Source organism: Mobula birostris, chromosome 8, assembly GCF_030028105.1.
Source record: "Mobula birostris isolate sMobBir1 chromosome 8, sMobBir1.hap1, whole genome shotgun sequence".
Lineage (NCBI taxonomy): Eukaryota > Metazoa > Chordata > Chondrichthyes > Myliobatiformes > Myliobatidae > Mobula > Mobula birostris.
Window position 1 is genome coordinate 145782119 of NC_092377.1, and position 14725 is coordinate 145796843.

The following is a 14725-nucleotide window of genomic DNA, read 5'->3' on the forward strand; positions in this document are numbered from 1 at the left end:
TTTGTGCACCGCAGGAGTGTGTGCTTAGCCCACTGTTCCATTCTATCTATACCCAAGACTGCGTGAAAAGGCGTAGCTCTGATATCATCTATAAATCTGCTGATGACACAACCATAGCTGGTGGATACTCAGATGGAGATAGGCGAGTGTACAGGAGCCAGATATGCCAACTAGTGGAGTGATTTCGCGGCAACAACCTTGCAGTCAATGTCAATAAGGCGGAAGATATGATTGAGACCTTCAGAAAGGGTAAAATGAAGGAACATATACCAATCCTCATGGAGGGATAAGAAGTGGAGAAAGTTAGCAGTTTCAAGTTACTGGGTGTCATGTTCTCTGTGCACCTATCCTTGTCCCAACATATTGATAGAGTTGAAAAGAAGGCAAGACAGCGACTAAATTCATGACGAGTTTGAAGAGGTTTGTTATGTCAACAAGTAGACTCAAAAACTTCTATAGATATACCATAGAGAGCATTCTAACAGGCTGCATCTCTGTCTGGTATGCGGTGGGGCGACTGCTCAGGACCAAAAGAAGCTGCAGAGGATTGTAAATTTAGTCGGCTCCACCTTGCGTACTTGTCTACAAATTACACAGGCCATCTTCAAGGAGCGGTCTCTCAGAAAGACAACTTACATTATTAAGTTCCACCAGCGCTGAAGGCATGCCTTTTTCCCACTGTTACCATCAGGTACGGGATACAGAAGGCTGAAGGCACACACTCAGCGATTCAAGAACAGCTTCTTCCCCTCTGCCATCTGATTGCTACATTGAACCCATGGACACTACCTCACTGATTAAATGAATAGTATTTCTGTGTTTGGCACAATTTTTTAAATATCCAATATATATATGCTGTTGATTTACTCATTTGTGATGATGGTGATAATGATGATGGTGAAGATGATTATTATGATTATTATCATAGTTAATGATAATAATGAAAATAATAATAATATTTTCATTAATTTTGTTCTTCTGTATTATGAATTGCATTGACCTCCTGCTCCCAAGTTAATAAATTTCACAACACATGCCGGCGATAATAAAACTAATTCTGATTCTGATTCTTATAATGTCCACACTTAAAGTAAGGGAGAATATTGGATCTTCACCTAATGCAATTGCAGATTTAAATAATATCGGAAGATTAACCAAGATCTGGAATTTTTTGCTGCCCTGTTTCGAAGTAGAAACGATTAGCTTTATTCTGAAAACTCTTTTACTTATTAAGTTGAGCGAAAAATGTTTGTTCGTCCTCTCTCCCTCTCTTCCTCTCGATCGCGTCTCATGACCGTCACCAGCGTTGCCTCAAACTGCTGATTGCAACTTTGTGACTTTATTCACACATCTCTGCCAAAGGTAAGTAGCCACGACATCTGAATCATCATCAAAAGGGATATTGTAATAGTATGTATCTCTTGCTCGGATTAGAGGTAATCCGCAAGCGCTGTGCTGCTGGCCTGGCATGAGTTTTGTCACCAGGTTCACATATGGCCCCAGAGCCGACTGAGAGACACTGAAGCAGGTTGATAGTTCACAGACTTTAATGCAAAGAGAGTTAAAGTGAAATGAAAATAAACTCTCAACCAAACGGGACCGTTATCTAAAACTCTTAAATGGAAAACGAAGCCTACTCTGCTGCTGAAAGGAACAATTAAATATTAAATGAATACCGCTAGTCTTTAGAGTCAGTACACTCGACTGTCTAAGTTCTCAGGCAAGGCCGAATGCAAACAGGAAACGAAGCGTTGCTGTGCTGTGTCCAAGTCTCGACAAATAATACGAAGGAATGAATGGAATTAAATACTATTACAATAAAATAATAATTAGCTGAAACGTGCATATTCACGAGGGCAATTGCCATATCCGCTGCGCTGCCGAATCGGTGGCTGTGACAAGTTTAGGCCAAAATATGAACACATTAATAACATGAATGAGAATCACATTATACATACAATAATATATTTATTTTATTTGTTTCAAACTTTCACGGAACAATGTAAAATGTAACTGCGACTGGCACCAACCACAACAAAATAAAGAACGATAAAGCCATACGACCATTCTTCTGAGCATCCTGGGATATATTTAAGAACCATACGAGATACCATGAAGGCTCAAGAAGTAAAATACTGATTTTCATTTTAATTTCACCAGATTTCTTTCGGGTCAGCTGAATAAACATGATTTCTTGCATGTTATAGGGCAAGAGAGAAAGCAAATGTCTCAAAATAACTCAACCTTTCTGCTATTGGTATTACAACGTGAGAAACCAAAAACGTGACGATCTACATGCTCATCTTTCTGGAGAGATGAAAGGATAGTTTATTCGCAATATTTCCACTCCCTTCAAGACTCGCATTAGAAGAAGGGATTGTGGAGTTCAGAATAATTTACCTGAGAAAGGAAACAAGGTTGATAGATTAAGCTGGTTAAGTGAAGACTGTAAATTAAATACAAATAGTGTTGGACATATTATCTGTCTTTTTTTTTATTTCAGTGACAAAATTGGAAGGCACAGGGCAATTTCATTGAAAGTATTCGGCTCCTCAACCTGAACAGACAGTAATGCGTCATGATTAGATATCAACCCAGTATAGAGTATATTTCAGGACAAATCTATGAAACTTTATCCTGGATTTAATTATTTGCATTCAAAATTTAGGAAAAAAAAATACACAATACTTTTTGCAGTGAAGGAAAGTCCTCCATGAACTGAGCAACTCTGTGAACCCTAATTTCAACTGATTTCAATTAATATTAATTACAGCTGACGGGACACAAATAGTGAACAAATACAAATAAAATCCTTCTTACTAACTTCATGGTGAAGATGTAAAGTATGTGAACGAGCTGTCGACGACTCTTGGGACTGAAATGGCTGGAAGTTTCAATGCACCACGGGGTAATTTATAATTGCTGGGAACTACGTTCCCAGGACTTGTATTTTTAAGAATCAAAATATACACACAAATTTGAATGCGTCAAAAGCATAAGACGATCAGTGTTTTGTTACCCAGAACTTTGTTTCGTGCGTATATGATGGAGCTGAAATTACCTTCATTTTCTAGGTCATCATGGGCAACTCTGAGCATCAGAGTATCGGTCGCTACGTCGGGTATCGGGATCGTAGCATCAGGAGAATCAATGGTTCTGTACTCAACGCCATCATATATGTTGGGAACCAGATCTAGGAGAAGCATTAATGAAATCGATATTCCTGAAAATTGATGTTGTACACCGCGCCCTGCTGGATGAAAGATATTCGTTTTGTTCCACGTGAGATCGGCATTCTGATGAAGGACCGGTCTTTATCAGTGTGTTGGCTTTGAACAAGTTATCGTGCACCAAAACTGCTCTCTAATTATCCCAAAACGAAATGAACAAAAAATAGCAGTTAATTCAATTACTCGGCTGTCTGCAGGCGAGATTTTTTGGCACACACATGAAATAACGAAAATCCCTCAAAGAAGTTTGACATTTCTTATCACTTAATGTCATAATGCCTGTAAAACTTGCTTGGTCGGGGTTATGATCGCCGTCATTAGAACGGATAAATAAAGAAAAATAAATCACATCATAAAGAAGCATACACCAACCTTCAACGCTCGAGTTTCCTTCAGTACATCCTGGTTTCATTTTGGTGCTGTTAAATGCATCACAAGTGTAATATTCGATTTGATTGATGGAATCAATGGAACCAGCGACTAGAAGTAAACGAAAGAGAAAATGATGGAGCGATTTATTTCATCTACAGGACGGAATTCATAAATCCTTCATCATCTCAGTAAGAGTAGTGTGGGCACTTCGTGTGAGGCTACTCTGATCGCAGTCAGAAAAGTGAAAATCAAGGCTGGTGCAAATACTGCAGTGTAGATGCGCTGGGTGAACGAGAGCAGGAAAGGAATGTCTGTATTATGATGAGGAACGAGAGATAGCAATGACACAAACTGATAGAGTATGATAAATATATTTTTTAAAGATGGATGAGGGCACTACTGCTAGCAGCATCAGTACACCTCTGCAGCTCAATCGGCGACTGTTTTTCCTCCAACATTCCAGTTCACTGCGATTTCAAGATTCTCCAGCAGGGAACACAGAGTTTTTCAGCACATCACAGAAGCTTTGTCCCAACATTCCTTCCCGTATCGTCCTCCACTGCACTTTCATCTATGTTTCCTATGAGTCTCTTTAACGGATCTAGTGTATCTGCTGCTACAACTACCCCTAGCAGAACGTTTCACCAACCGACAGCCATCTGTGTATCAAAATACCTTTGACATTCGTCTCATCATTCCTCCAGACTCTAAAAATTATGCACACGAGAAAGTCTGCAGATGCTAGACATCCTAAACAACACACACAAACTGCAGGAGAAATTCATCAGGTCTTAAAACGAAGATCTTTCTTCAGCTCTCAGAAGAAAGGGGAAGATACCAGAGTTGTAACGTGAAGGGAGCTGGAGGAGGCTAGAGGCGGGGTGATTCCTGAAACCAGGTGAGTTCGAAAGGTCAAGTGCTGGAGAAAAGCGGATTCTGATAGGAAAGGAGCGTGGAGCACGGGAGAAAGAAGGAGTAAGAGTTATAAGGAGCCGGGACAGATGAGGAAGGTAAAATGTCAGAGTTGGGTACAGAGGAAGTTTGTGGGGGGAGAACACCTGTTCATCAAAATGAAATATTGAAATTAATACCCAGACAGAAAATAAGGCGCTTCTCCTACCTTGGGTAGTCCCTTTCACTTAATTATTATTTTCCAAAAATATGTTATCGTTGTCTTTTATTCTGTCAGACAATTACAAAGTCTGTACTCTGAGAATTTCACTTTTGAGGGTCCTCCCACTTAAGAAAGCCTTTCCCATAAAACAACCTATTCCAATTCACACTTTCCAGATTCTTTCTTACACCATTAAATTTAGTATTTCCCCAATTTAGAAATGCAACCCTATGATCACATCTACCTTTCTCAGCGATTGTCTTGAAACTAATGGAATTATGATCACCAGATGCAAAATTTTCTACGACACAAACTCCTGTCACCTGTCCTGTCTCATCCCTAATAGGAGATCTAGTATTTCGCTCTATCTAATTTGGAAATCACCTGCCTATATTTGACAAACTATTCCATCAGGCTATGTTCCAGTATAAGGATTCCAATGAATATGTGTGAATTTTAAAGTACCAACTATCAGTAACATATGCTCTTGCAGCAGTATGAGCTTTCTCTCTCCCTCTCTCTCTCTCCCCTCCCCCTGTCTCTCTCTCTATCCTCTCTTTCTTAATTCTGCAGCTCTAAATCCGGCTGAATGTTGGGTGGTCTGTGTTAAAAAATATATTACAGTCGCTGTCCTTCACTTGTTCAATAGTTCCACTCATATAGCCTCAGCAGACGAGCTCACCAGTCTTTCCTACTGAACTCTGCTGTGACATTTTCTCATATAAGTGATGTCACCACTCCCCATTTAAGAACTGCTGTACTATCAAGTCTAAGGCAATGAAATCCTGGGGTTCTCAGTGACGACCCTATCAATGCTGCAACCAAGTTTCACTAATGACAATAATGTCATTGCCCCATGTGCTGATCCGTACCGTAAGCTCATCAGCGTTTTCTTACATACTTCCTCCATTGAAAAATACACAACTCAGAACACGGTCAGTCTCTCGATTCTTGACGTTGTATGTTGCTCAACAACTTCGTTCCCCACAACCACGCCACTGTCTGTTCTTATGCCCCAGCTCGCATCCGCCTACAAGTGTAATTTAAACCACAACCCCACCAACACCTCACCACTTTTCAGCACTGTCAAACCGTTCCTTCAGTATAATTTTCATAGCAATCCTAAGATCACAACCCTGGAATTTTTGTCCTTTCACTCATCCCCTAATTCCGTAAGCACTCTTTGTAGGACCTGATCACCCATTCTTACAAACCGACGTTGATCATGACCTTTTGCTGCTCACTCTCCCACTCCCGACTTAATAATTATTTGTTGATCAGAGATGTTTGTGACCCTGCCACCTGGGAAATAATAATATCGTTCACGTAGCCAGAAACATCTGTCTGATTACTTAACCAAATGAATCGTCCAGCAGTGCAGGACGCCTCTCCTCCTGCCTTTCTTTCTAAGCCACAGGGCCACACTCACTGCCAGAGAACTGACGAGTATGCCTTTCCCTTGAAAAGTTATTCCTGCCAAATAGTGTCCAAAGCAGTACCACTGCTGTTGAGGAGAGCAGCCACGGAGGTACTCTGCATTGGCTAATTATCTCATTCTCCTTCTGAAGGTCAGCCAGTTACCTGTGTCCTGCCCCTTAGGTGTAACTACCTGCATATAAGTCCCGCCGGTCAGCCTCTCAACCTCCCTAATAATCGGGAATTCATCTAGTTCCAGCTCCAGTTCCTTTGCACAATCTGTAGGAAACTGCAGCTTGATGCATTTCTTCCAAGTGCAGTCGCCACGGACACTAAAGGTCACTTTGCCTTGCCCCATCCCGCAAGAGGAACATTGTACGAACTTACCTAGTCTCCACAGTGCTCTAGTTGTGAAAGAAGAAAGAAAGGAAGATTTAAAAAAAAACGTAGGGCCTTGGCTTCTGTCCACCATAAACTCCATAAGCCAAAGTCTGAATTTTCCTATGGCCAACAGACATCTTGCTGTCAGACATTTCATTTCTTTTTTTCTCTGACTCTTTTCGTTTCAACTTTGAAGTACGTTTTGTTATCTTTAAGCGGTATTTCTCGATTTCTTGTGCCGGTATGGGTGGAGACGGTGTTGACCTCCTGAAAAGTAAATGAAAGAAGCAAGACGTACCTGAATCTTGTGAATAATTCAAGTTCTTGATGCGAGGAGTATCATCAATTTCTTCATAAATTGCTTGGTAAAGGATATCAGATGAAGCTCTGCCTCTAAACTCTGCGTCTGTTGAAGTGACAGTTCGGAAAACCATGTTCATTTACAAGATACAAATTGAAGAGTTAACTCTCGGTATTAAAATTAATAATGGAGAAACAATCATATATGTCTGTTGATGAACGAGAACTTTGAAAATTCTGTCATCATCATTCATATAATCTGTACATTTGGGAGAATTACAGTAACAGTAGAAAGACTGAATGCAGGCTGTCTGTAGATATATAAAACATATTTGCCAATAGTTGTTCCACCGTTTGGTATACAACATTCCAAATGATGAGACGTTTATTATTACTACACAGGTTTGGGTACGTATTGTACCGGATAATAACACGACCGCCTGTAAGAAATCAGCATACATTACTCTTAACAAAATTTGAAATACTATTCCGAAAAATAAGAAAGTTTAAAGCTTGAATCTTACCTCTTCTCCGCTTTATCACCATCGTTGCGAATAACTCGCCCACGACAACGATTCCAAACGTCACGCAGACAGCAAACAAGATGGAGGAGAACTTGTTTTCCAATACTTAAACACAAATTCAGTAGATAAATTAAAACAGATATTATAACTTTAAGGCTTAGACATTCACAAAAAGAAATGCTTATTTTTAATTATCGAAGTTAGTCTGCATAATGCAGAATTACTCGAAGAATAAGATTTATGGAAAGACGTCAGATACGTCGTGGAAAAGAACGGAACTGATAGTTACGGGTTATGATGTTGGAAAAAAAAAAGTAAGCTTGTAAAACGACACTATGGAACAAAACCCGATAAACATTAGACAATACGTCATCCGTGGTGAAAATGGCAAAGGAAAATGAAGCAAATGCTACGACGAGAGAATTATGGAGATTAAAATAAAATAGAATCAATTGGTGGATGTCTCTCAAGTGGAAGTCAATAGCTCTGAAAATATATTATGAGTCGAACAGGATAAGCTGTTTAAATGACAGAATAATCTGTTCAAAACATGACGGCCATGAGAAGTTACATAATAGGTAATGGGTTATTGCTAAAGGTCACAGAGCTGTGGCTGATTTTGTTTGTTGTGAAAAGAAACAAAACGTACACACGGAGTCCGGAGGACATCTTGAATAAATAAAGGGTCAAGTTATTTCAGCAAGAATGGTATTTGTCCTGGCAAGCATGTCCACTGCTCGAAGGTTGATCGTGGTTTCCATTATTCATACCGACTCCAAATCCTTTCAACCACAAACATCCATTTTCACAACTCGGGATTTTCGGATATTATAGAGATCAAACTAATGGAATTAAAGCATTGAAGCCGCAGTACAAAGCAGAAGCTGCAGGACATTTGTTTCTTCATCATATTGAACAATACAATGACTCTCGATCAATACTCCAATGTCAAAATTATCTTTCAAACTCATCAACATTCTTTCCAGACGAAATTAAATCTCCGCCTGTCAGGAAAAACGCTGTTTAATCAAAATGTTCGTCAAGGCTCCTTAGCATCCCTGTGCTTTCCTGAATTTTGAACACTTCCTTGTGCACACACACATTTGGAAATATCCTTGCGACCTGCAAGTCTTCCAAGCAGGTTGAATGACTTGCATGATCATAATCGACCTCCTTGATAATGTACCACTCAGTTATACGTACAAATATGTGGGGGTCTTTAGTTTTCAGGGGAATAGGGATACAGGGAATAGCATTCAAACTTTGCTTTGTAAGTATTTAATTCCTGTTTCTCTTTGTCCTCCTTGACCACTGCACTGCAGTTATAAGATCCAAGGTGCCTTTGTGAAACGATGACATTGCTCTCCGTACTGCACTGTGATAAATGCCGAAGATACCAGCAAGCTGTAGATTTACCAACAATGACACTGTATAACAGCGCAAAGCAGTACAGTACTTCATACAAAAAATGCATCCCAACCAGCCAGATTCACAGCGCACTTTCCATGAAGGTCCATACAGACCATTTCACAAGCAGTGGAAAGATATGCGCAGTCTGTTCAATTCTTCCGGCTCGACAACAAACTGACTAAATGTGAACATTCTGGAATTCGAATTGGAACTTATTTATTGTTGTCACGTGTATCGAAATACAGTAAAAAGTGTGTCTTACATACTGGTCATGCAGCTAACATCATAATGTGGTGATCCAGAAGATAAAACAATAACAGAAGGCATAAAATGTGAAGCAGCTGAAGAGAAAATGCAGTACAGGTATACAATAAAGAGCAAGATCATAAAGTAAATTGGAGTCAATACTTTTGTACTAGGCATCTATTTACTAGGTTTATACAAGGGTACTAACAACTATTTTTGATCCTGCTTTCAGGCTTTTGCAAATTCTGTGTCATAGAAAGAATTGATGAAAAAAATCATGGGGTGGTTGGGAGCTTTGATTATACCGCATGCTTTACGGCAGCAGCGAGAAGGTAAGTCAGAGTCTATAGAAGGGATGTAGTTTTCCCTGATCTGTTAAACATTTGTAGTTGCTCTATGCCATGGTAGAGGACTCATAGCAATCCCTTATGCATCCAAACAGGATACTTCCTACGGCGCTTCCTTAATAATTGGTGAGGGCCGATTGGAATGTTCAAATGCCTTTAACTTCCTGATGAAATAGAGAGGTTGTTGAGCTTTCTGAGCCGTCCTCTCTGCATGGTTAGAGCACGATACACTAATGGAGATGTTCACAACAAATGATATGAATTAGTTTTCACTGTTGACACAATGATCAACTACCATTTACCAAATCTACAGTGGAAATTCTTCAAAGTTTCAATAAGAACACTTGTTCAAGGCACTTTGTGGATCCTCAATAATGAGGCAATTATCCTGAAGTTCACATAAGTTAATCTCACCGAGATATTTGGCAGGTGTTGGATATATTATTTTTTAAGAATTTTACAACATCCCAATACAAACACGTGATTGGACAACAAGGATTTCGGCAAATATGTTAAACGCTCAGTTAACGGCTCAATTCCTTTGGAATGGACAATTAGTAACAGAGGAAAATCAGTATTTTCGAGATCGAATAAAGGAGAAATGCCATAATATCAAATACCTGAACCCGTCGAACCAGTGAGAGGAGCGGAATCTGTTGTGAAGAGAATTATTGGATAAATGTTAATAACTTCATTTTTTTTGGTTCTATTTTTCAGTTGTTTATGATTCCGACGTTTACAAATCAGTTGAAGAAAACATGGAATTTGTCCAAGGACGCCTACCTGAACAAACAATAAAGACAACTTCCTTATGGTCACAGTCATGTTGACCAAGTGGAGAGGAAGAACAACTGGACAGAAAAGCTTCACTTCCTTTGCATTTCACTTCATCCAGCCAAATATCACCGATGTCCTGGACATTTTTATGCGACCCGAGAGTCCAAAGGGCAGAGCCACAGCCCAGCTGCCTGCACGCTACATTGGCATCGGCTATATCCCAGGAATCATCGCATATCGTGCCCCAAGTCTTATTGGATTCTATCTCCAACCTTCCGGAGCAATTGGTGTTGCCGCCAGAAAGACGCAGCGGTAGTTCTAACGCTGAAAAAAAAACATTTACTTTTCCTTAATCATAACTCTGAAACTGAATTTAAACTGCTAAACTGATATTGTAACTTGTAGCATTAATTACCTGCTTGAGACACATAGGGTGCTTCACAGACCTTTTCACTGGACCTCTGCGGTATTTTCGCTTCTGATGACAAGAGAAAAATGCTCTGTATTTATTTTTAACAACTACGTATATAATGCAAATCGCCAGATAATGAGTTCCATATGTTACCTTCACATTTAACACCTGCATCTTCGTTATGTTGACAGTCGTGTTTCCCCCAAGGGTCTGCATGACACTGCCAAAGAGTCGACTCGTACGAGAGACATGCTATTTCATCCAGCCATATTGGATCAGATCCTTCTAGATACTTCTTAGAGTCATACTCAATAGATTCCATGGGCCCGCAGTTCATTTGCTTACAGATCACGTTCGCATCCGTATTATCCAGTTTCTCGGAACAAACTGTTCCCCACCTCCCATTGTACCGCACTTCCACTCTCCCTTCACAGCTGTGATTTCCATTCACCAGGCGCATTTCTTTGTGTTCTGAGAACAAATTAGTTAATTCAAAGGTCCTAACAATGCTTTCATACCACAGAAAACTTATCTTGTTTTCGGCCAACAAAAAAAAAAAGCATGTAATACACATTTGTAGTAGCTCAAAAATCTGAAAGCGCACGGAACACTCAGAAGGGAGAGTAATGTGTGGACGGATAAGGAAATCAGGGAACAACAAAGAGCTCTATTCTAATTAATTATGGGTTGTGGGGGAACAGAAACGTGGGACTGTTAGTGAAATGTTATTACACTTCACCGGTTTTGCGAAGGATCAAGCATTGAATCTGAGGATGGTTTGTGTGAAAATGAGGAACAGGTGTTAGTTTTTTTTTTCGCTCTGAACATGATGTCGAGAATGAGCAGAGCTGCAAGAAATAAATAACAGGAAATAAACGGAAAAGGTCCCTGCAAATTTTCATAAGTAATGAGCCACGCTTCAGTCTTTCGAAAGAAATGCTCACTCAGTGTCCAATCTGCAGGAACCGCCTATTAGATTATCACAAGATCACAAGACAAAGGAGCAGAAGTAGGCCATTCGGTCCATCGAGTCTGCTCCGCAGCTCCCCCATGAGCTAAACTATTCACCCATCTAGTTCCAATTTCCGGCTTTTTCCTCATATCCCTTGATACCCTGACTAATTAGATACCTGTCAATCTCCTCCTTAAACACCTTCAATGATCGGGCCTCCACAGCCATATGTGGCAACGAATTCCACAAACCCACGACCCTCTGGCTAAAAAAAAAAAAATTCTCCTCATCTCTGTTTTAACTGGGTACCCTCTAATTCTAAGACTATGGCCTCTTGCCCTGGACTCACCCACCAAGGGAAACAACCTTTCCACATCTACTCTGGCCAACCCTTTCAACATTCGAAACGTTTCTATGAGATCCCCTCTCATTCTTCTATACTCTAATGAATACAATCTAAGACGCTCTCTGATGCAAGTGCTTCAGAAACGACTCTATTGTCTTCCCTCTATCTTAGCCTTTGCAGTTGACCCAAAATTTCCCTTGCACTCCATCGATTCTTACATCTTGCAGGTACTATTGGCGTTGTTAACAATTTGTCTCCCTTTCACAGCTTAATCGCTCTGATCAACAGCTGCGTTCAAATGTGTTGTTCAGATAACCTCTGGTCCCCTAATAATCAACAACACTTTTTCGCACCTACTTATTTATTTTATATCTTGACGCCCCTTTCTGTAACAATCAAATGTAACAGAAGCTTCAGAAACAATTAGGTTCCATGTAATCTTCCAGATTGAATATTGTATTATCTAGAGTAGGGTATTTCAATTTTTGCGTATTTCCAATATGCCACAAAATCATTTTTTTTCTACTTGTTACTGTTTTCATCTTTTTTTTTTCCCCGGGATTAATGCTGCCGCTGTCTGCAAGGGTTTATGCGTTCCCACGTGACGTAGTGCTTTGCTCTGGGGGCTCGGGATTCCAAGAGGTAAGGGTTAGCAAGACAATTGTTTGTTTATCTCGTTGGGTCTGGGAAGTTCGATACAGTTCTCTACCTCATAGTAAAACAAATAGAGTTTTCTGGCCAACAGTGCATAGCAGAAAACATTGCGATGAGCAACACATCTGGCAAAAGAACAAGGCGTAATCTGAACCAGTTACCTTCAATGCTACGTTATTTAATACGTTTACTGCAATTAGTGGTGTTGACATTGCGCTACATATTCACCTCTCTATCTTATATGCTGCTCTGATTATATGGCTTTTCGCTTTCACACTCCTTTTGAAAGTAATTGGGTACAACATGTTAATTGTTTTAGTTTCAAAAAGCAGAGCGAAAACATTACACAGATTAGCCGGTATTGTTAGTGTAATGGTGTTGGGTGCATGGCATGCGCTGCCAGTGATGGTGATGAAGATAGGTACATGGAGCTTCGAAAAACAGAAGGTTATGCAGCAGGGAAATTGTAGGCAGTTTCTAGACTAATTTACATGATAGGCACAGCACTGTGTGCCGAAGGATCTGTAATGTGCTGTAGATTTCTATGGTTATATTTCAATAACCCTATTGTGTGCCGTCAATCTTTCCACAAATCTCCAAAGTGAAGACTGGAATAACACGTTGCAGAAAATGAGCAGAATGTACATAGCTTACCGGAACATTCCACTGTCACATCTTCCTTATGGCTGCAGTCATGTTGGCCCCACGGGGCTGATGGACATTTCCAGAGATACGTTTCATTACCCGAGCATCTCATTTCATCCAACCAAATTTCTCCAGTGCTTCGTCCACAGGTACCATGAATTTTTCCCGCCAAAGCATAACCACAACCTAGTTGCCTGCATACCACGTTAGCGTCAACTAGATCCCAGGAGTCATCGCAGACTGTTCCCCAGGATCCATGGTAATAAATCTCCAGTCTTCCAGCACACCCATCTTCACTGCCGAATAGCCTTAACTGCAAGTGGTCTGTTGAAAAGAAACATACGAGTTTACCCATTCCATTAACAAAAATGATTCCATCAACTCGTTGGACAAACCCAAACCCCAGCTTGTTAAAAAAAAAACGGTGCTACAAATGTGTCAACAAAAACTAAAAATACATCATTCCTGGGAGAGGAAGGAACTTTCTTAAGAGGGTGTATGAAGTCGTGTGGTGAAAACCGAAAGCCCAAAACACAACAGCAAAGGCAGCAAAATAATTCACAGAGGACACTGGCGAGCTGCTTTTGGCGACTTGTGCTCCAGTGTGGGTGAAGGAGCTTCAGGAGAGTAAGAAAGGCATCTTCAAGTAAAATGTTTGCAATTCAGCTCGACAGACTTCGCCGACAACACAAGCTGGATTTTATTTTTAAGATGGTGAATTAAAAATATTCAGTATTATCGCTTTGTTTAATACTCCTCCATGTAATAGTTCCAGTCTATTGCTTTGCAGTAACGAAGGTGTGCATTTCGGAAAGTGTGAAAACGGAGGTAACTTTTGCCATTCAAATTCGCCTGGATTTATTTTTCCTATGCAATGCTGATTCACACAGTGTCTGTGCAACATAAATATGAAAAAAATGTACTCCGTGCCGCACTGTCAATGTGCATATGTCTGGATGAGCAAATTGCAATATGAATTATTGCATATTAAAGCAGCAGTGCATAAAATTCAAACCAATAAAAAAAAGGTTCTCTGAGAATTTCGCTCATGCATCTAATGGCAATTATCGGATAAACTCTGAAAATTCTTGATCAACCATATGATTTAAAGTGAAATAAGGTTAGACATCAGCTCTCGTTGGTCTTTCGTTAGCCAATCCTGCACCTACAGCATGAAACTGAACTATCAGAAAGTTTTACTGGATTCGCCGTAAACTGCATTCTCCATATACGTCAACGCGATCAAAATACCGTCCACCTCAATCTGTAGGAAATACATCCCACTTCCGGTAATTTCTCCAGCAACCGCTCTCTGTTCTCTCGTTCACCTTTTCCCGTTCACGTTCCCCTCATATAACTTCTCATTACCCAGTCATCATCATTATCTGATGCCCTGTCTTCTTTCATTGTTTCCATAGTCAACTGTCATAAACCAGATTCATAGCGGATTCATACATCTCAACCCCTTATATCTTTCACCTAACACTTGAATCTCTTACATCATTTACCACAGGCACAACTTCAACGTTGATTTCCTGATTTTGTGTGTTCCTTCAGCATGTATTGCAGGAGGTGACATGAGTTAAACAAAACATGATA

General features: G+C 40.1%; 1 protein-coding gene across 1 annotated transcript in view; it reads right to left on the bottom strand.

Moving 5' to 3' along the window:
* Positions 1-2782: 2782 nt before the first annotated feature.
* LOC140202093 (scavenger receptor cysteine-rich domain-containing protein DMBT1-like) overlaps positions 2783-14725 on the bottom strand; it is a 33763-nt gene continuing 21820 nt past the window's right edge. The window contains exons 7-15 of the mRNA XM_072266952.1: positions 13136-13450; positions 10683-11000; positions 10533-10595; positions 10124-10441; positions 9961-9993; positions 7338-7442; positions 6812-6919; positions 3603-3710; positions 2783-3193 (exon numbers count right to left, since the gene is read on the bottom strand). Of these exons, the coding sequence (XP_072123053.1) occupies positions 2988-3193; positions 3603-3710; positions 6812-6919; positions 7338-7442; positions 9961-9993; positions 10124-10441; positions 10533-10595; positions 10683-11000; positions 13136-13450 (1574 nt within the window). The 3' untranslated portion in view covers positions 2783-2987. The remainder of the gene's footprint in view (positions 3194-3602; positions 3711-6811; positions 6920-7337; positions 7443-9960; positions 9994-10123; positions 10442-10532; positions 10596-10682; positions 11001-13135; positions 13451-14725) is intronic.